This window comes from Pangasianodon hypophthalmus, chromosome 14, assembly GCF_027358585.1.
Source record: "Pangasianodon hypophthalmus isolate fPanHyp1 chromosome 14, fPanHyp1.pri, whole genome shotgun sequence".
In the NCBI taxonomy this organism is placed as follows: Eukaryota; Metazoa; Chordata; class Actinopteri; order Siluriformes; family Pangasiidae; genus Pangasianodon; species Pangasianodon hypophthalmus.
In genome coordinates, this window is record NC_069723.1 from 19,843,117 (window position 1) to 19,864,764 (window position 21,648).

A 21,648-nucleotide genomic window follows, 5' to 3' on the forward strand; every position below is an offset into this window, starting at 1 on the left:
TTTTGTTCTTATATATGTGACAGCCTGGGAAAGCTCTTCACATGATCAAATTTTGAAATTTTTTTTTATATATTTTTTTTGTGAAAAATACAGATTTTCCTGAACTGAAATATGTTTCCTCTTTTGCACGTATCTCAACTACAAATAAAGATTACATTTAAGTTCCTACTTCAACATTTTTACAATGTACTTATGGAAAAACATTACTGCAAAATTTTAAAGAATTATGAGTTTAAAATTGGAAATGAGTTCCCACATTGATTATCAGCATCATCCACATCAGTCTCTGACTCAACACCTGAGGTAAAAGTCACTCGCTGCATTTAAACATAAGCCTTATCATCGCTTCTTCACTTGATCAATCTCTGACTGCAACCTAAACTGATAAGGCTTATGTGCATTTCACTATGACAAGTAACTACCCATCAACTTAACCAAAGCATGACATTCACTGTGAGAGGAAATCACACTTAGCTAGCAAGGTTTTAGACAAGGTTTTACCACCACATTCATTAAACTGGCTCCTTGCTGAACAATTGCCAGAGCAAGGTCAGATAGTAGTCACTGTGGAACCAGTGCATTTATTTCTGGGCACAGAAAACACACTTTAAAACTGGAAAGGTGTTTTAATGGTGAATCTGTTCAGTTACAGTACATAATAGTACATTCACACCTTAGGGAAAAATGTACTATATGAGGCCTTCAATGTCCAAACAAAAGGAAAAGAGCATATTGACATAAGGAATATGGAGAATGTTATATTGCCCTTTATGAGCAACTGTATGCATAAAAAACTCAAAGGCTTATAGATACTGCAATAGTGTTTTCAAATAATATGTTCTTCATCACTGTGAGCATCACCATCATGTGTTTGAATGACAGGGAGCCTTGCTATGTCCTCAAAAACATCTGCGTAGGTATTAAAGTGGACTCCTAGGTCAAGGAGGCTTTCCCATTGCTGGATGTTCCCAGAGGCAGGTCTATCTGAAGGAGTCTGGATGTCTCTGAAGGGTGATGGAACAGCCAGTATGAGCTGTCCTCTTGACCAGTCTGTAACATAGAGGGAAAAAAATGGGCTAACAGTCCAGTGACTAAAAGGACAGAAAAAAAGTTGAAGACAGAACTGTACACTTTCTAAATGGGTAGACACGCCATTGTGGACCTCTTTTTAGTGGAACGTAGCTAATGCATGCACAAAAAGTTGCTAGAAGTTGTCTTGTTGTCTCAGGGAGTAACTGGTTGCTGGGAACATCTGCATGTGTAAGCACTCAGCCAGGCTTTACACACAGGTGCCTGCTCCCTCAAATTGTATAACCAGCAGCTGTGATGTGAGCTGAAGAGCCATACTAAGTGCAGGACAGTCAGGACAGTTAGAGTTTTCTCTTGCCTCTTTCTGAAATAAAGTTGCTGAAGTGGTCTACACAGGCACAGTCTACATCTTGTGCCAAGGTTGCTAATTTGGAAAAACTGGGCTTCGCTAATGTTAATATGGAAAATCAAGTTGCCTAAAATAATTCTATAATAGTTCTGTCATATAAATGTAAACAATAATGGGATAAATCTTTCCTTTTGAACCCACTCCTTAACAAGTAAAATCTGCTCTGCGGTACGTACCTTCACTCACATGCTCATCGGTCTTGTCCTGTGCGCTGATAAAGTAGAGTTCTCTCTCACAGTCATATTCTGAGCAAGTGAAGGAGCTGTGGCTATCACTTTCTGATGAGCTCTCTCCCACTTTGGTTTGACCTAGGGGAATGCTTAGTATTTTAACCTCATCTACAGAGAGGAAACGAGGGGGATCTCTTAGTTCAGGGGTAAGCTTGGAAAGGAGGCGGGCTTGATGGTTTTTGCACCCATCTTCCACTTTACCACAAATTCTTGTAGTACACAATATGCCATGTCTAAGAGCTGAAGATTCAGGATAGGAATGAGACTGCATCTTTGTTGTTTCTTCACACATGGATGGGGAAACTTGAGAGTTTTGTGAGTGTGGAATACCATCTTTTCCCAAACTCTCATTCAGGCCTAACTTATCATAACTATCTGTGTTTATTTGCAGGGGCTTGATATTAGAGCAGCATGTTGTATATCTACTGTCAATTTCATAGTACTCTAGCTCACTTCCCCCAAACCCTGTTAGATGGCTATGGCTAAAGCTTTCAACTCGCTGCCTCAGTTCCCCTGCAACTATCAGATCTGGTTTCTTGCTGTTCTCATTAGAAATGTTTTGGACACCACCATCACCATCGTCCGGACTGAATGCCACATTATCTGTGCCATGTTGTTTTGTTGGTGCTTCAGTACAGGGCTGACTTCTGTGTTTGATGTGCCAAAGAGTCCCACGTCTCTTCAGGACAAAGCAGAGGCTTAAGATTAGTAGTATGAGAGCTATAGGAAATGCAATAGCAATAATCCATAAGGGGGGGCGTTTCTGGGTTTGGAGACAATTGTCTTTGTACTCAGTGGGAGATGAGCATGGCCCGCATGGTGAAGAAGAGACATTCTGTAAACAGACACACCAGCCATTTTCTGAAGAAGATGAAATACAGTCACTGCTACTTATACAAGACTGAGTCAGACAGGATTCCTTAAAGCAAGGCGAGAGGATGCAGTGGTCTGCAGAAACACAGTCATTCTGGAAGAGTGAAGGACTGGGTTTTGCGTCTACTATCTCACTGTGCCCAGTGAAGGGTAGGATATATCCATTCAGTTTGAGGTAGTCCACACAACCTACAAAATCTGAAGACAGGAAGATAAAAGAATAAGCGTGCAAATCATTTTACAGTGAATACAGAATTTTCATAATCTATCCTGATGCTCTACTGCTTCACAAAAAAACAGTTTATACCCAAGTCTCACCCCTGCTTCAGTGGATAATCTCACCTGGATACTGTAGACTGGTACCTAAGAACTGTTGCTGTAATCATAAAGACTGCACAGTGCTCATCCCAGTACTCTTATTCACAATAATATACCAAACACGCTCATACCAAACACACTTACAACACACATAGTATAGTATTGTTTGCCTTTATAGTATACAGTTGTATAAGACTAATGATTTATAATCACTATCCAGTGTCACTCAGAAGAGGATAGGTTCTTTTCTTAGCCTGGTTTCATTCAGGGTTTCCTTCACACATTGTCTCAGGGAGGTGTTTTTTTTTTTTTTTTTTTGCCTCTGTCTAGTTCATTAAGGATCTAAATCTACATCCAGATTTCTGTAAAGCTGCTTTGTGACAATTTTGTCTATTGTTAAAGGTGCTATACAAATTTAAAAAATGATGTCAGTTTTTTAATATTATTAAAGAGAAAAATCTAAAAACATTGTATATTTCTAGTAATATTTTGAGTCTTAAGTACAAAGGTACAGTTTACATAGGCATTTTGAATAAACTATATTGTCACACATCAGTATCAGCCACAATATCAATAGATGTTACTGACCTAAATCTAGATCTTTTGAATAACCAGATGCTGCTGATCCCAGAGTGATCATCTCTACTAAAACAGCAGTTTGACCAATGATGCTATGGGTGATATTCCTAACAAGCTGCTCATCCAGGAGTAAAAAGATATTTGGTCCATGTCTGCGCAAGAGAAGGACATGCCATTGTCCATCTGACACACTACTCTCCACACCGAGCTCCCACTGTTGTCCTGATATTAAATGTGTGAATGTCCACAGAGGTTTCCCATCAAGTATCTGAATAGGTAAAAAAAATACAAAATCAAAGAGACTAAACATTACTGTGCCAACTATGCTGTTAGAATCGGTGTTTATGCTTCTTTTTTTGTTAAGATTTCACGTGCTATCTTGAACTAAGGCAAGTTGCTTACCTTAAGTTCTAGGTGCACTGTTTTGCTTTGACAAAAGATTAAAACACTGTCCTTTTTGATTGTCCTCATTTTGATCTCAAAACTGATGAACCCTTGACTGGCTCCATCTTTTTCATCCAGAAAGGCTAGAAGCAGCTGGTTTCTAATGTAGCTTTCCTTGACAACAAACTCAATGTATGTTCCCTCACCAAAAAATAATCCATGATCCTCAGAGACATCTATTGAATAAATTGACATTATTCAAAACCTAAGCAGTTTAATTTTTCATAAATGTTCAATGTTGATCTTGGCAATTCATATAATAAAATAATCAAATATAAATTATTAAAATAATTGAATGGAAATGAGATTAAAAAAAAAAATGCATTACTGCTATCACAGTTTGGTCCAGTGAAATTCTCAGCACACTGGCAGTAGTGATGGGACCAGAGATCTTGGCATACTCCTCCATTCAGACATTTACTGCTGCTGCAAGGAGCCACATCTGGCCGTGGGCAACTGTAATATACAAAAAATAAAATACATCATATTATAGTATATATTCCTGATATATATAGTATATACTCATGGCAGCAGTGCAATGCAACAAATCATGCAGATACAGGTCAAGAGCTTCGGTTAATGTTCATATCAAACACCAGAATGAAGAAAAAGTGTGATCTCTGTGACTTTAACTGTGGCATGGATGTTGGTACCAGGCCTGGTTTGAGTATTTCAGAAACTGCTGATCTCCTGGAATTTTCACACACAACAGTCTCTAGAGTTTACACAGAATGGTGTAAAAAACAAAAAACATTGAGCGAGTGACAGTTCTGTGGGTGGAAACACCTTGCTGTTAAGAGAGGTCAGAGGAAAATGACCAAATTGGTTCAAGCTGCCAGGAAGGATACAGTAACTCTACATAATCACTCTTTACAAATGTGGTGAGTAGAAAAGCATCTCAGCATGCACAAAACATCGAACCTGCAGGTGGATTGGCTCCAACAGCAGAAGACCACATTGAGTTCCACTCCTGTCAGCCAAGAACAAGAATCTGAGGCTATCTTGGGTACATGCTCAAACTGGAGAGCCCTTTCAGACCCTCGGCTCACAGGGTATTTTTTGTTTTTCGCACCTTTCTGCATAAACTCTAGAGACTGTTGTGTGTGAAAATCCCAGGAGAGCAGCAGTTTCTGAAATACTCAAACCAGGCCTTCTGGTACCAACATCCATGCCACAGTTATGATGTGTTTGATGTGAACATTTACCAAAGCTCTTGAGCTGTATCTGTATATGTACATGTATGTTTTTTCTCTCCAGATTTTAATATATATTTTTAATTCAGTTTATGCATAGCATGTCAATAAAACTTACATCTCAAGTATCTTGTGAGATGCCAGAGCCTTTGAAATATCAAGCAAGACATCATTCACTTTCATATTTCTCACACATCCAACAAAGTTATGAGTTCTCACTTGATAAGGCCTCAGCAAAATTACATCAATGGACTTTACAGCTCCCAGTGTTAGGTTATTGGTTCTAACTTCCAGAGTCCTGCATGTAAAAATGGCACAATTTACAAGTTTTACAATTCCACAGTTTCTGCTACTTATGACTAGTCACATAAGATCACCAATCAACAGTGACTAAGAAAATGTAATAGAAAATAAAACAACTGATAAATATTCTATTACCAAGTCGGAGGTGGACAAATCACTTGCTTAGGCATCTGAGACAAGCAGATTTAGTGTCTGGGATATCTGTTTTTTATTTGTAGTTGTCCAGAAGACAAGTAGGTTCAGAAATCAGAGAAAGAAAATAAACCCTACTTCACACTGACAAAAGAATAGTTTTCATTTAATATATATGTTTAAATATAATGCACTCCATGTTAAGGCACATCAATGCTGTAGATACAGGACGAGCTTCCGAATCCCACTGCCTGCTGTACTACACACATCGGCTGACAATCAGGATCAGGCTGACAGTTAATAGATTGATTAATTAACATGCGAGGATGATAAACAACCTTTTTAGAGTCAGGATATGCAGGCATGAGAAAACTCTGACAAAACAGAGAAAAATAAAGTGAAACGCTGTCATATAACTCTGTTAATACAATACAGAGAGAATATCATGAGAAATTCAAGATGCTAGCCAGACTCAAATATTTTTACTTGCAATGCGAGTAGAGAACACCACAGCTCATAGCCAAAATGTTTGCCAGTAAATTGTTGACTTTTTGTCAATGTTGTAAACAGCAAATGCTACTTCATCAGGATTTGATAAGGACTATGGCTACACTATCATCCCCTTGCCACAAACTTGTGCATTCATTCTTGTCCATATTAATGCACTTAAATAGCCGGTTATGTAGAGACATTATTTCTAACTAAAAGTGGCATGATACCATAACCTACCTCTGGGTTCCAATACCTTCATGCTGTGACAAACAAAAATCTCTGGGCTCATCAGCACTGCAGGTGTCAACCTCCAAAGAGGCTATCTGCAAATCATAAAAAAAGTATAATTATATAAGATATGCATTTAAGAAATTGATCAGTGGATGACATTTTTCTATTGTTTGACACTCAAACCTAGACACAAAAGCCTTTTGGGCATAGGTTTATGGTTAATTAGTCCAAATGATAATGGCAAGTGTAAATATAATAGATGTTTGGTGTGTGGAAAAATGACCCACATTTCCAATTCTCCTAACAGTGACATTGTGGAAGCTCCCATCCGCCACTGGTTTGGCTGTCTCCAGTCTTGTAACCCCTGACCCAAGATCAAAAGAGAGGCGTAGCCTTCCATCCACAATTTCGAGTGCAAGAAATTCTGAAGTTGACAGCTCTCCCGCATTGTACAAAAGTAAAGAGTTCAGGTTCACAGTTGCAAATTCCATAGAGATAAAATTGTATCTGGGATTTAAAGGGGGGAATTCCAAATAGGACAACTCCTCAAAGCCATAACTATGCTCTTCACAGTTAACTCCAGTGACACCTGAGAATGAATATTACTGTTAAAATCTAAATATTGCACACTAATGTCAATAAAAAATTATGTTACTTTGATGCCACATGAAAAAATGCATCTTACCAAATGGACAGTGACAAGTATACCCTGTTAAAAAATTTGAGCATTGGCCATGGAGGCAAGGGGATGATGCACAATGGTCTATGATGTAGTCACAAAATCTTCCTATGGAAAATAAAGAACACTTATTTTGTACCTCTAATTGAAACTGTACTCAAAATATTTTCATTTCATTCATACATCTTCAGTAACCACTTTATACTAGAAAGGGTTGCAGTGGATCTCGAGCCTATCCTGGGAATGCTGGACATGAGGTCCTTCCAGCCCATCACAGGGCACTATACATACACATTCACACATTCATTCACACCTAGGGGGAATTTAGCTTAGACAATGTTTTGAGAGGTAGGAGAAAATCAGAGAACCTGTTGGAAACCCGCACGAACACAGGGAGACCATAGGAGGGATGGCATTACTCACTCTCCTGTCAATAAGAGTGACACTAACAAATCGTGGGAATCTGTGAGTTCTAGTAAGCACTTTCCTCTGACTGCGTTCAGCTGCCCTGTGATGTACTATGAGCAGCAGTTTGAAAAGATGTGTTTGCTATCTTCACATGTCTCAAAGGAAGCATGTGCTAGCCCTCACCCTCCCCGGTTGGTAGCTGTCATGAGATAGTGTGTGGAAATTGGCAAGTGACCAAATTGGGATAAATAATTAAATAAATAAATAAATAAAGACAGATACAAACATCCTAGTTACCTTCATATCCAGGTCTGCAGTCACAGAAGAATCCTCCTTGTATATTCCAGCATGTCCCACCATTTGAACACACCACTCTCTGACACTCATTGTCAACAACAGAGCAACGCAGTCCAGAGAAGCCCTCTGAACAATGGCATAGAAATCCTCCAGGGTTGTTAAAACAGCTACCTCCATTTTCACAAGGGTTTTCCAAGCATTCATCTATATCATACTCACACCTAGTTCCAGTAAAGCCAGCAGGGCATGAGCAGTTAAAAACCTCTGCAAACTGGGGAGACACAAATATGAGACCGGAACTCTCCAAAACAGCAACGTCTTGAGTGATGTGGATATTTTTGTTACAGGTGGCACCATTTTGGCAGGGTTTGGCAGAGCAAGGGTCACTGGTTATTTGAGATATAGTAACATTGCTCTGTACCTCAAGTAACTTCTTATGTATGCGTGAGATGCCACTTGCCACTATTCCGCTCAGATACAGTCCATTATAACTTTTCATTGCTGCAAGAAGAACTGTTTCATTGCCTTGTACCCTCATTCCAAAAACATGACTCTTAGATGCTTGTAGATTAAAGAGGCTATCCAGAGCTTTCGCAAACTTAAGGTAGTTCAGTGACAAAAAGTTCTCAAGATTGGCAAAAGAGACATAGAACAAGACACAATTGTCCAATGACAAATTGGTAAAGCCTTTATAATTTACATAGATGCTGTTGTTTACTGGTGGATGGAAGTGGTCACTTGCTTCAACAGTGATATTGTGCGTTGCCTCTCCTTGAAATGGAGAGGACCACAATTCACACATCCCAAAAGGAAAACTAAACATCTTCATCTGTCCATTTATAATAGTGCAGTTAAATACATCTAATTCATCCAGATCATCTGGTCTCACGTTACCAATCAGTCCTCCATGGAAAAAGGTTCCATAATATTTGACAAAAATATTGATGGTTCTTTGTACTGGTGGATTGTCATTTTCATCCAGAACTTTAACATGAAACATGGTGGTGGAGGACAAGGGAGGGGAACCTGCATCCTGGATTACCATATGTATATCAAAAAAAGGACTGACTTCACGATCCAGTGGGCTTGAAGTGAAAAGAACTCCATCAGATGTGAGTGTGAAACTGTTTCTCAAGGCAGGCCTTATCAGCCAATATGTGAAAGGACCTTGATTTGGAGGGAGATCATCATCAATGGCTGTCAGCGTAGCCACTAACGTGCCATGTGGCTGATTTTCCCTAACAAATCCATCTGTGGATGTAAGTCTAGGGGAATTATCATTGATGTCAATAATGGTGACAACTACAGATGTGCTGCCTGTTACAGGAGGTGAGCCCTCATCAATAGCAATAACTGTAAGGTTATAAAAAGGCCACAACTCTCTGTCTAGCTCATTGTTTACTGTGATAATTCCATTGACAGGATCAATACTGAAGGAGTTGTTAACATTTCCACTCACTATGCCATAGGAGAACCTGCCCCATTTCAGTACCACATCTTGATCTGAGGCACTTACTTTAGCTATAGAGGTCCCAATTGAAGTATCCTCACGTACCATTATTGTGTAGAGAGCAGAACCAAACTCTGGAGGATCATTTTCATCAATTACATGTATGTGAACAAGGGCCTCATCAACGTTGAAGCCAGTAATGCTCCCTCTGTTTTTAGCGATTATGTGTAGAGCAGCATGATTCTGTCCTCGATTTCTCATGTCTTTGGAGGTGTATATTTTTCCACTCCTTTCATGAACTACAAAGCCAGCTTTTTTACTTTGACCAAAAAGTAAGTAATGAATTTCACCATTAAACCCCAAGTCATGATCTATAGCCACAACGCTTCCAATCTCTGTTTGCAAAGGCATGGTTTCAGGCACAGAGAAGTTGTAAAGATGTCTCTGGAAACTTGGTATATATTCATTGACATCTATCACCTGAATGGTAACATGTGCTATATCATATAAATTTTGATTATCTAAGTTAGAAGCCTTGACAGTAAGTTCAAAACTTTGCTGTTGCTCAAAGTCAAACATCTCAAGGGTGGTTATAGTGCCATTTATGGAATCCAAAGAGAAGTAATCTGTGTGCCCTGATATTAGTGAATATGTTACCTGTGCATTACTTCCAGAATCTTTATCAGTGGCAATGATCTGAATCACTGAAGATCCTATTACACTGTTTTCTGAGACAGAACTCATGTACTCGGTAGAAGTGAAGACTGGTGGATTATCATTAATGTCTGTAACATTTATGGTGACATTGATTCTCCCAGTCTTAGAGAACCAGGCTCCATCTTTGGCAATGACAAGAATGCGATGAATTTCTACCTTTTCAAAGTCAAGGGGTTTAGCTAGCTTGATCAGTCCTGAAAGGTGCTCCACATAAAACAGTCCATCCTTATTCCCACCTTCAATTGAGTAAGACACTAATCCACTCAAACCAGCATCTTGATCTTGTGCCTGAATTTTCCCAATGACCGACCCCAAAAGGAGGTTTTCAGGGACAGAAAATGCAATGTGATTTTCTGAAAAACGTGGATTGAACAAATTTTCCTGTGTTACTTCCAGCTTGATGTCAATTTGGGAAGAAAGAGGAGGGAAGCCTCTGTCTGTTGCTGTAACTACAAGATTGAGGAAAGTGCTCAAGCTTAGCCTGAATGTTCTATTCAGACGTATTTTTCCAGTAAAATGTTCCACCTCAAAATAATTTGATGCATTTCCACCACTGATGATATACTCAACACTGTTGTTCTTTTTTGGAAAGTCTGGATCTATGGCTGTTAACTGGAGAACCTCTGTTCCCATAGGCAAGGTAAAAGGAACTGACAAATTTGGCATAAATGGCAAAAAAGAGGGTGGAAAATAATTATACTGAACAAACATTACTGTGACCATGACTGAGCTGTTCAAAGGCACACTGCCACAATCTACAGCTACAACAGTAAAATTAAAGCTTTGAGATTCAGATTCATTGAGGATAATCAGTTGTTTTGTAGAAATGTCTCCAGTGGATATATTAACGAAGAACTTCTCATTAGTTGGTTCTATAAAGTACAAAATTTGGGCATTTGGTCCAAGGTCCCTGTCCATGGCAGTGACTTTTAAGATGAAAGTGTCCTGGTTTTTAGTCTCAGGGATGGTTACAAAGTATGTGGACTGAGAAAAAAATGGTGTATTGTCATTAATATCTGTGATGACTATGGTGACATCTGTACTGATACTCCAAGCTGAATCATTGGCATTAACTCTCACAATATAATGGTCTTGATGCTCTCTATCCAAAGGGCCCACCACAAATATTGTTCCACTATTTTTATCAATACTGAAAGGTATTTGCTCAGTCTGGTCTTCAATAGAATAAGAAATGATAGCATTACTACCAGTATCTTCATCCATGGCTGTTATGTGAATCACTGGAAAGCCAACTAGTGCATCCTCAGAAACCTCTATAAAGAAGATCTCAGAGAAACGAGGTGCATGGTCATTTGTGTCCAAAACAACTATATTTACTACTGCAGTAGAAGTGTACCTACTGTCATCTTTATCTATAGCTTTAATAATAAGTTTGTACTCTGGTATGTCCTCTCTGTCTAAACTCCTTTTTGTTCTAAGAAAGCCATGGGTTTTATCTATTGTAAATGCACCATCAATGTTACCAGACAAAATGGCATATTGTACTTGTCCATATGCATGTGAGTCAGCATCAGTAGCAACCACATCACAAACCAAACCCATGGGTAAATTCTCAAACACCTCGCACCAATACTCTTCCTTCGTGAAGACAGGTGGGTTATCATTCACATCACTGACATTCAAATAAATTTCAGCATAAGTGGAAAATGGTGGGACACCTGAGTCTCTAGCCTCAACTAAAAGATAGAAATCTTTGTTGCTTTCAAAATCCAAAGATTCTTTCACCTTGATCTCGCCAGTCTTCTCGTGCAGTTCAAATACCTCGCCATTGTTTCCAGTTGCCAAGTAAAAAGATATAGGTCCTAATCTATGCGTGTCTGCTGTAGCTACTGCCACCACAGTTCCAGGAGGTGTGTCCTCAGAGAGCAAATGCTGATTAACATGCACTACAAGATGTGGAAAATCTGAAGCATTTTGAAATCGCACAGTTAAGGTGGTGGTGTCCATTTTAGGATTGGCGCTTCCATCCTGCACACGAACACTGACTGTAATATCTCTTGTTCTTTTGAGGGTCGCTGTGGTGAAAATCGTTCCCCTGTCAGAATTTATATTAAAGAGGTGGGCATATTGTCCATATAGAGAGAAATTCAGCTGTCCATTCTTTCCTTCATCTGCATCCTTGGCCATCACTGCACACACTACTGATCCTGCAAGGGTATTCATAAAATACAGATTGAAAAGTCAGATGTATAGAATATAATATACAAATATTAATTAGTTGATTCATTTTTATTGTGTACACAATCTCTACCCAAATGTGTTTTTATATCTGTCATCATATGATGCTTTTCTAATACAATAAGTCTACCTCTGACTGCATCACAGTTAATTCCATTTCATTTTTATACTGAAAATATAGAAGTCGAGAATAATGAAATAGGCCACAATGGCATATGCTTAAGTGATCTGGGTTAAGGATGTTCTTAGGCACAATGCAAAGCAGAACAAAAGGAAGTGAATTGCCTAAGATACCTTTAGCCATGATAAAATCATTGTAATAGAACCAAAACTCTCCATTTTACAATTTGACATTAAGTATAGTTACCATGATTATATGACTATGCCTGTTCTTAAAGATGACTCTTACCTTTGGTCAGCTCAGCAGGCACATTGGCCACATATGGTCCATAGAGTATCTGGGGTGAGTTATCATTCACATCTCCTACTATCACTCGTACAGTAGCCGAACTTGAGAGAGAATTGCTGGCGTTCCCATCATGAGCAACTACAGTCAAACTGTAAGAGCCCGTAGTCTCTCTGTCCAGGGCACCACTGTTAAATAGTTCTCCATTTGTTTCATTTATGGAAAACGGTGCATTGGATCCTTCTAAAGAATATCTGCATAAAATATGGGAGTCAGTTTGCAGTATATTTGAATTCACTTATTTAAATCATACAGTATGTGTCTCAGTCTGGGAAAGCCTGTCAGATGTCGCTGTGGCTGAATTCTTGTGAACAGCCAAATAAGAAACCATGAATATATTTCACGAAAATGACATGGAGATGTTGCCTAGGCTATCATCCTGCAATGATCATGTTGGGTATGAAGCCAGTTTAACAAACACAGTGGTAAAAACAGTGAGTATGTCTAAAAACATTGCCACACTTTGATCAAGTTGTCATAGGGAAACAACATTATCAATTGATTAATTGACATAATCAGTTCCGTTTGTAATCAAATACCAGCTGTCAAAATGTCCCTGATCTCCTGTGCTGCAGTTGGAATCAAATCTCTAAATGCAATCACATTTAAAGATTTTGAATTTTTACTTTTGGACATTAACAGATTTTAAAATGATTCACCCTTTAGTTCTGGTTGAGATATTAACAAAAGAGAAACAAATTTTACATCAGGAAATTCTGTCATTTGTAGTACATACAGTATAGTTTCATACTTGAAGAAAGTTTAACCAATTACCTTATTTGCCCATTTACACCAACATCTTTGTCTGTGGCTGTAATTGTTGCAAATATCGTTCCAATTGGGTCATCTTCTGATATAAATGTACTAAATTCATCATCATCAAATACAGGCTCATTGTCATTGACATCATCAACAAGAACATGTATAGTCCCTGTTCCTGTCAGTGGTGGAAAACCTAGAAAGTAAAAACCATAATGACCAGGATTTACCTGAACTGCCATCAGGCCTCCTTTAATTCATGTACATTCACAGCATTTTCTGTAGTTCTGTTGAGAATCATATAATGACATGCACACTATACACAATACACTAGGCATATTTTAAGTCTCAATAGTCAGTAAGATTATCAAGGTGACAGATGCACCTAGGAAATTCAACTTATTGTATTATTAGATAGTATAATTATTATTCTGTGTTGTATCAACAGAAAATAAAATATTTTATCACCTGAGTCGACAGCGATAATCGTTAATCTGTGGTGACTTTGTACCTCCCTGTCAAGATTTTGTAATATCTGGAATGTTCCATTTGGATGTAATATGAACAACTCCTCTGAATTTCCATTCTCTATAAAGTATGTTAAATGGCTGTTTACTCCCAGGTCTTCATCAAATGCAGTTATCTGGAAAAGACATGCAGTGTTTTATAAATTATATAGGTATTATTATTATAATTGTGAATTCCAGACTACTAAATGCTAGTTTTTTTCATGGATTTGTAAAAGGGTAGAAACCTGGTGAGTGGTCTGTGAAGGCTCTTCCCCATTCTCTAATACATGTAAAGTGAGTAGTTCTTGGGAGAAAACAGGAACATAGTCATTTACATCCAGTAGTGCGATATTGATGGTGGCTGTTGAAGATCTTTGAATACCCCCCTTATCCATTGCTGTAACGATGAAAGAATAGAAAGAATTCCTCTCTCTGTCAAACTGGTGTATTACTGATATGACACCCAGGACTGAGTCCACTACAAAGCCACTCTCAGAGATCTCATACCGCACTTCTCCGTTATGCCCAGTGTCATTATCATTTGCTTGAATGGTTAGCAGGCCTGTTCCAGGAGGAGTGTCTTCATATATAAGCACACTATATGAGGCCTGTGAGAACACTGGGTCATGGTCATTGATGTCCTCAACAAGCACTGTCAGGTTCATTGAGCTAGACAGCTGAGGAAATCCTTTATCTCTGACCGTTACCGTTACCGTAATTACCTCTTCAAGCTCCCTGTCCAATTGTTTCTGCAGATATATGACTCCAGTTGTGCGACCGATGCTGAATGATCCCCTTCCTAAATTCTCTAGACTGTACAGAACATCCCCATTGGCTCCAGAGTCTGCATCGACTGCTTGTATAACTGTAACAACAGACTGAAGAGGAATATCCTCTGGACAGGAAACAGTATTGTCTGATGTGAAGAGTGGAGCATTGTCATTAATATCCTCAACATAAATAGAAACACGCACAGTGCTTGTGAGACGTGTGTCTTCAGGTAGCGAACGATCATTGGCCTGAATTAAAAGACTGTACATTGCACATTTCTCTCTGTCTAACTCTTGTTTTAGGCACAAATTATCCATTTGGTTTATTGAAAACGTGTTTTCGTTGTCTCCTGATATTACGTCTATATCCAATTCTCCATTTATTCCTGCAAATTAAGACAAAAGGGAGAAAAAAGAACATTAGGAGAATTAAATTCCCAGATTGCTGACAGATGTATGTGCCATATGTCTGTAACACTATCTGGATTGTCATTTTTTTGCCCAGAAAGCTAGAGAGTCCTCTATTTAAGCCATCACCCTTTTCTAATGTCTATTTATTTCAACCGTATGAGCATTTAATGTGTCCAAATAAATGATGATGAGTCTACAGTATAGTCTGCCATCTTAAACACAACACAAAGCAAGCAGAGGGGCTTTTTCATTGTTAGCGCAGGCAGGCAGTTCCCCTGAGACAGCTCTTCTATTCATCGTCTCTGGGAGGCTACAAAGGATCTATGACGTAAGACTTAATGAGACTGCTTCCACCATTCCAGCTGGGGCATGCCTTTCAAACCAAATGCGTGAACCTTACGGCTTAACTCCTGAAGCAAATAGATGACAGAGTGAGTCAACTACACCAGGCAGATTTTATTTATTATTTTTTAATGTCTAGGTGGTAGTCCAGTAGACTAAAAGAGCTCATAGAAAGCCATAAAAAATATAATTATTTTATGATATGAGAACCAATAAGAATGTAACATTTGCAATGCTGTGCCATTTGTACTAACCATCATCAGCATCTGAGACATTCAGGTTGAGGAAACACAGACCAACACGTGCATCTTCTTGCAGGGAGACGGAGTAGACATTCAGTTTGAACACTGGTGGGTTATCATTGACATCAGCCACGTTGAAATACACCCTGACCCTAGTAATCTGACTATCCCTGTACTGCGCTGCTGCTGTTAGGATGTAGAATTGCTCTGCCTCAAAATCCAACATGCGGGATAAAAGGAACTCTCCAGAATGTGGGTTGAGAAGGAAAAGGCCATCTCCATCATCCTCCAGCACAGAATACATTAGGTTCCTGTGTCCTTCATTATGCACTGCTTCCAGATGTCCCACAATTGTTCCTGTGTCAGAGGACAGATCAAGGACACAGAGGGAGTCCCTTTTAGATGGTCTTTACATAATGATTTTGAGTGATGTAGAAATTAAAAAATCTCATGTCATATGCCAAAGGTTTCAGTGTTATATTGTCCAGTTTCTTGCATTTTGTAGAGAGAATCTGGTAGTGAATTAGTTAAATTAAAAAGGATCATGCTTAGTAGGAGGTGGCACTCAATCTCATGGGAAAACAATAGGTAGTATTTGTGGAATGCTGCACACCACATACACATAAGAGCTTTATACCTAACCCAGGCTACAGATATAGGCTGTGGTATTAAATAAGGAATTCAAAAACAAGTTACTTCTACCACCCTGAAGTTGATCATTTTCCTAAACAGCACATCCCAAAGTACTTTATTTCTCTTATACCACAATAATTTGCCAATGCAAATTGCCAACGCAACACAAGCAATTTTTTTCATTATAATGTGCAACGGCATACTTTTCTATCCATTTATATTTATGGTTAATGTTGTGGAACATCTGTGAAACAAGTTAGTTTCTGTTGTCGTTTATGTTACAGCAGCTATAAACAGCCTCTCTTTTTTCTCTCCCTCTGTCCTGAGGACTTTCTTATGTCAGAAAACTTACAGTTATAGCTCTACGTCTGACTGTTACATAGCACTGATACTGGAGGCTCCTTCCAAAAAAATTCTGCCTCCTAACAGAAAACCTCACTTTTTAAACACTTTTTTAATCCTTCTATGTGGAGCATCTGCCAGTCAAGTCTGTGTGTAAGTTGTTATTGTAGAAAATATAATATATTAGAATAAGCAGATTAATATAAACCTGTGATTTGAATTACAGCCACCACTATTGTCAGAGCTGCAGTTATAGAAAATTAATCAACACCTTCTGCCCAGTCAGATTTGGGAACAGTGCTGTGGTAAAAAGGACCATAATCTCAAGTTAAACCCACCTGGCTGTGTATCTTCTTTCACTTCAAAAGAATATACAGATTTGGAGAAGAATAACTGAGTGCTGGCTCTGTTCATAGGAATGGAGATGTTCAACCAGTCATTAGTGGGAGAAGCCAGACCTTCTAACAGATTTGCACAATTCACCTGAATTACAGCCAGTGTGCAAAGAATCTGTAGAATCAAGAAGAAATGGTTGGAGCCACAGTTAAATCCATTTTTGTTCATTGTAAAACTGACATTACTACCGTGGGAACCGCTGCATATTGTGACATTTGTACCCAGTTCCCCCAAGACCTGAAGAAAAAGGCTCATTGTGAGGGACCTTTTCTAAAAGCAGAAACACTATCCCTTGATTTCTAAGGTCTCTTCTTTGTGAGTCCTTGTTTTTCCGTCTTTCACAGTATCCCTCACCAACCTCAGTGTGTTGTTTGGATTCCCCAAGGTACTGGGCAAGTAAACCAAGTTTCTAAGATCATATAACTGCAGGCACATTGGGACATAAAACAACATATTTTTATAAACTTGGAAATGTCAATTTGGAAGTAAATTTAAAAGGTTCAAATATTTAAATAAATAAATAAATAAATAAATAAATAAATGTGTTTCCGTAATGCAGAGTTACTGGAGGACAAATTATTTGATTAACACCTTATTTATTTATTTATTTTAAATGAAAATAGAAATATAGTGCCACTTACTTTTCCGAAGGAACCATTAATATACCAAGATTCAAAGATCATATAACTATAAGCACTTTGAGACATTCAACCATAATATTCGAGCATCTTTTATAAATCATATGGAAATGTGATTTTACAAAGCTAAAAATAAATAAATAAATACCAGGTTGCCGTAATGCAGAATTACTGAAGTACGAATTATTTTTAAAATGTCATTTATTTATTTATGTAGTTAGTTAGTTTTTATTTAAAATAGAATCATAGTGGCACTTACTTTGGTCCTATATTAGTTGGTAACCCTCCTAAATGAGGAAAAAATCAAGGACAGCCTAGAACTTAGTCAAAATATATCATTCTGAAATCTTGAAAATCCAGACCTGTTGGTGAATTGTAAAGCATTGGAAAGTATGCTGCAACAATATTCAGATCAAATCACTGAAGTTACCAATGTACTCACCAAAGAGAGCACAAGGAACCTGAGTCTCATCAATCCTAAAGGAGCCATTAGTTGTGTGCATCCATTTACCTCTCTGTGCAGGTAGAGAAAGTCTTCAGAAGTGAAACGTCAGAGAATACTGCTGTGCACTCGAAGTTTAACATCCTTAAAACTGATGCAAGTCCAGGGGAAAGAAGGCTCTGATACAAAGGGCTCTGCTTTTTCTAGAGCTGTGTAGGAATGAAGAGGGGGGAAAAAAGCCTTTGGAGTCCGCCCCTGTTGAGCAAGTAAATCCGTTTTATGGAGTGCAGTTATCTGGCAACTGTTGGGCGAAATCTGACAGCTTTACCTAAGTAAAAGAAGCATAAATCTTTTAGCCTCCTTAATTAATATATACACTATAATGTCAATCTAAAGTACAATTTTCCACATGATTAAAAGTATAAAGTGCTTGCAGTAAAACCTAGTTTTGATTTAAATATCAGAAAATTCAATCATTAAACTTTTCAGTTTAATCAATGTCAAAATACACATAACTGTGCTTTATATCGTTTTTAAAGTAACTAGTTTTTTTTCTGACAAATTCTTTGGAGGCAAGGTCAGTGTCTTTTTACTTGGTCATTTTGTTTAATATTTACTTGGTACATAAGTAAGTAAAGCATGAATATACAGTATAGAGCCTTTCCACTGAGGAACATCTCTGCTGTTTTTCATTCTCCACCATTTGGCAATTTACTTTTTTCACGAAATGTCTTATATAATCATAGAACTAAAAGTATTGTTTTATTTAGGCTTACCCACACATTTGATAATTCATGCTCAGAAACACCAGCATTTATTCCTGCATATTTATTGCTCTAGTCGCTGTCTCCCTGTGTCTGCCCACCTTTATTGTCAAGTTGACAATGATCTATTTAAATCATTTCCCTCCCCCTCTGCCCCCTCCTTTTAGAGGTTTCAATTCACTGGGCAACAGCATGGCACTCACCCAGAAGGTGAATAGAGAGGCCGATGTGTGAAAAGAGTCTCGGCAGATGGGCTTTGGACAGTTTTCCAAAACAGGAACACAATGGCGGAGAATATTAATCCGTGTTGTATCAACAGAAGTCGTTTTTTTTATAGACATGCTCCCATAGCCTTCTGCTATGCAGCTTATGTACAGCCTCTTGTCACTCCCAACACATGAGAATTGTTTTACTTTTCTGGGGGCAAGCATTCAACAAAAGGGAGGGAAGAATTTGACATCTTAATAGAAGCCTGGCTGTACAAGAAGCATGATAAAGAGGATATACTCTTACATTGGCAAAATATTCTAAACCAAAAATGATAAATGCTTATTTTTAACAATTTTTTGGGGGGGTGAAAACAAATAAGCAGTTCTATGCATGCATTACACATACCTTCCTACAACAGCTCATCATGTAGGCCTACAGTGCATTCCCAAAGTGAATATAAAAATATCAGTCTTGCAAAATGCCAGCATCAACACACTGCACCATACTTCCTCATGCCCTGTGTTCAATAATTTGAACAGATCATTTACAGTGAGTGTATGAAACCCTTATCTTAATTTTTCTTTTTAAATTGTATTCACCTTTGTGTGATCACACAATTACTGAAGGCTTGATGTTATTACAAATGACAACCACTAGATGTCAGTGTAAATGAAAAGCCTCAGTCTGACAGGTTTTAATTGCCATTGCTTCAGAATACAACTGTTCTTTTTGTAATAAACAAACAAACAAATAAATAAATAATTTAATAAGGCATGACATTACAGGTAGAAAGGATCATTTTTGGTCATGTCAAACATTTTTCAGATTTTTGGATAATTTGTCTCTCTATATATATATAATATATATTCTCTCAAACTGTAATAAAAATTGTATAAAACCTCAAGAGAAATATATTAATTTAACTTAATTTAACATTAACTGAAAATCAACAACTCTGCAGACGCTCCACCCACTTGGCTGATCCCTGAAAAGCTTGTTCCTTGATATATATATATATATATATATATATATATATATATATATATATATATATACATATATATATATATATATATATATATATATATATATATATATATATATATATATATATGTATGTATATGTATATGTATACATATATATACACATACCGATCAGCCATAACATTAAAACTACCTGCCTAATATTGTGAAAGGTCCCCCTTGTGCCGCGAAAACAGCTCTGAGCCATCGAGGGATGGACTCCACAAGACCTCTGAAGGTGTGTTGTGGTATCTGGAACCAAGATGTTAGCAGCAGATCCCTTAAGTCCTGAGGTGTGGAGGTGTGGCCACTTGTTTGTCCAGCACATCCCACAGATGCTCGAGCGGATTGAGAACTGGGGAATCTGGAGGCCAAGTCAAAACTCTTTGTCATGTTCCTCCATCCATTCCTGAACAACAATGTTTAGGTAGGTGATACATGTCAAAGTAACATCTACATGAATGCCAGGACCCATGATTTCCCAGCAGAACACTGCCCAGAGCATAACACTGCCTCCGCCGGGTTGCCTTCTTCCCATAGTGCATCCTGGTGCCATCTCTTCCCCAGTGAAGCACACACCTGACGGTCCATATGACATTAAAGAAAATGTGATTCATCAGTTCAGGTCACCTTCTTCCATGGTCCAGTTCTGATGCTCATGTGCCATTATAGGCAGTGGACAGGGGTCAGCATGGGCACTCTGACTGGACTGCAGCTTACTCAGCCCCATACGCAGCAAGCTGCAATGCACTGTGTTCTGACACCTTTCTATCATAGCCAGCATTAACCTTTTCAACAATATGTGCTACAGTAGCTGTGATGTAGACAGTGATGCCTCCCTTCCAGATGCACTGAACAACTTCTACACTCAGTTTGAGGTGCAGAATGACATGACAGCGAGGAAGACCACCCCTCCTCCCAATGACCAGGTGCTGTGCCTAACCACGGCTGATGTGAGGAAAACTATACACAGAGTTAACCCACAGAAGGCTGCTGGACCAGACAACATTTCTGGCAGACTGCTCAGAGGATGTGCAGACCAGCTGGTGGATGTTTTCACTGACATCTTCAACACCTCCCTGAGCAGCACTGTCATTCCAACCTGCTTCAAGGCCACCATCATCAGCCCCATGCTGAAGAAGTCTTCAGTGTCCTGCCTCAAAGAATACCACCTCATTGTACTCACACCCATCATCATGAAGTGATTCCTGTGGTTCGTCATGTGGCACATCAAGACCCTGCTGCCCCCCTCAGTGGACCCATGTGCAATTCATGTATCGTCCCAACTGCTCAACAGATGACACCATCACCACCACCCTCCATCTGGCCCTCACCCACCTGGACAAAAAAGACACATACTTTCAAATGCTGTTCATAGACTTCAGTTCAGCCTTCAACACAATCATTCCTCAGCACCTGACTGAAAAGATGAACCTGCTGGGCCTGAACACCTCCCTCTGCAACTGGATCCTGGACTTCCTGAATGGGAGACCTCAGTCAGTCCGGATTGGGAACATCATCTTCAACACTACCACACTGATTACTGTCCACTGCTGTTCACTCTGCTGACTGAAGACTGTGTAGCAATACACAGCTCGAACATCATCAAGTTTGCCGAAGACACGACTGTGGTGGGTCTCATCAGCAAGAACTACAAGTCAGCATACAGAGAGGAGGTGCCGAGGCTAATGGACTGGTGTGGAGCCAACAACCTGTCT

At 38.7% G+C, this 21,648-nt stretch overlaps 1 protein-coding gene across 2 annotated transcripts; it reads right to left on the reverse strand.

The window, feature by feature from the left end:
* Positions 1-606: 606 nt before the first annotated feature.
* LOC113539399 (protocadherin Fat 4) lies at positions 607-18,785 on the reverse strand. Of its 2 annotated transcripts, none has more exons than XM_026935146.3 (18): positions 18,710-18,785; positions 18,003-18,261; positions 16,796-16,967; positions 15,495-15,839; positions 13,963-14,873; positions 13,677-13,851; positions 13,224-13,404; positions 12,393-12,643; positions 7,618-11,952; positions 6,919-7,020; positions 6,521-6,822; positions 6,240-6,325; positions 5,194-5,373; positions 4,211-4,338; positions 3,841-4,058; positions 3,448-3,706; positions 1,615-2,739; positions 607-1,050 (listed from the first exon to the last, which is right to left on the reverse strand). In XM_026935146.3, the coding sequence occupies exons 3-18, from the start codon at positions 16,869-16,871 to the stop codon at positions 827-829; spliced, it is 8,898 nt and encodes a 2,965-aa protein (XP_026790947.3). In that variant the 5' UTR covers positions 16,872-16,967; positions 18,003-18,261; positions 18,710-18,785; the 3' UTR covers positions 607-826. The 2 variants fall into 2 exon arrangements, with proteins under 2 accessions (XP_026790947.3, XP_026790946.3); XM_026935145.3 differs by having other exon boundaries at positions 17,934-18,261.
* Between the last annotated feature and the right edge of the window lie 2,863 nt (positions 18,786-21,648).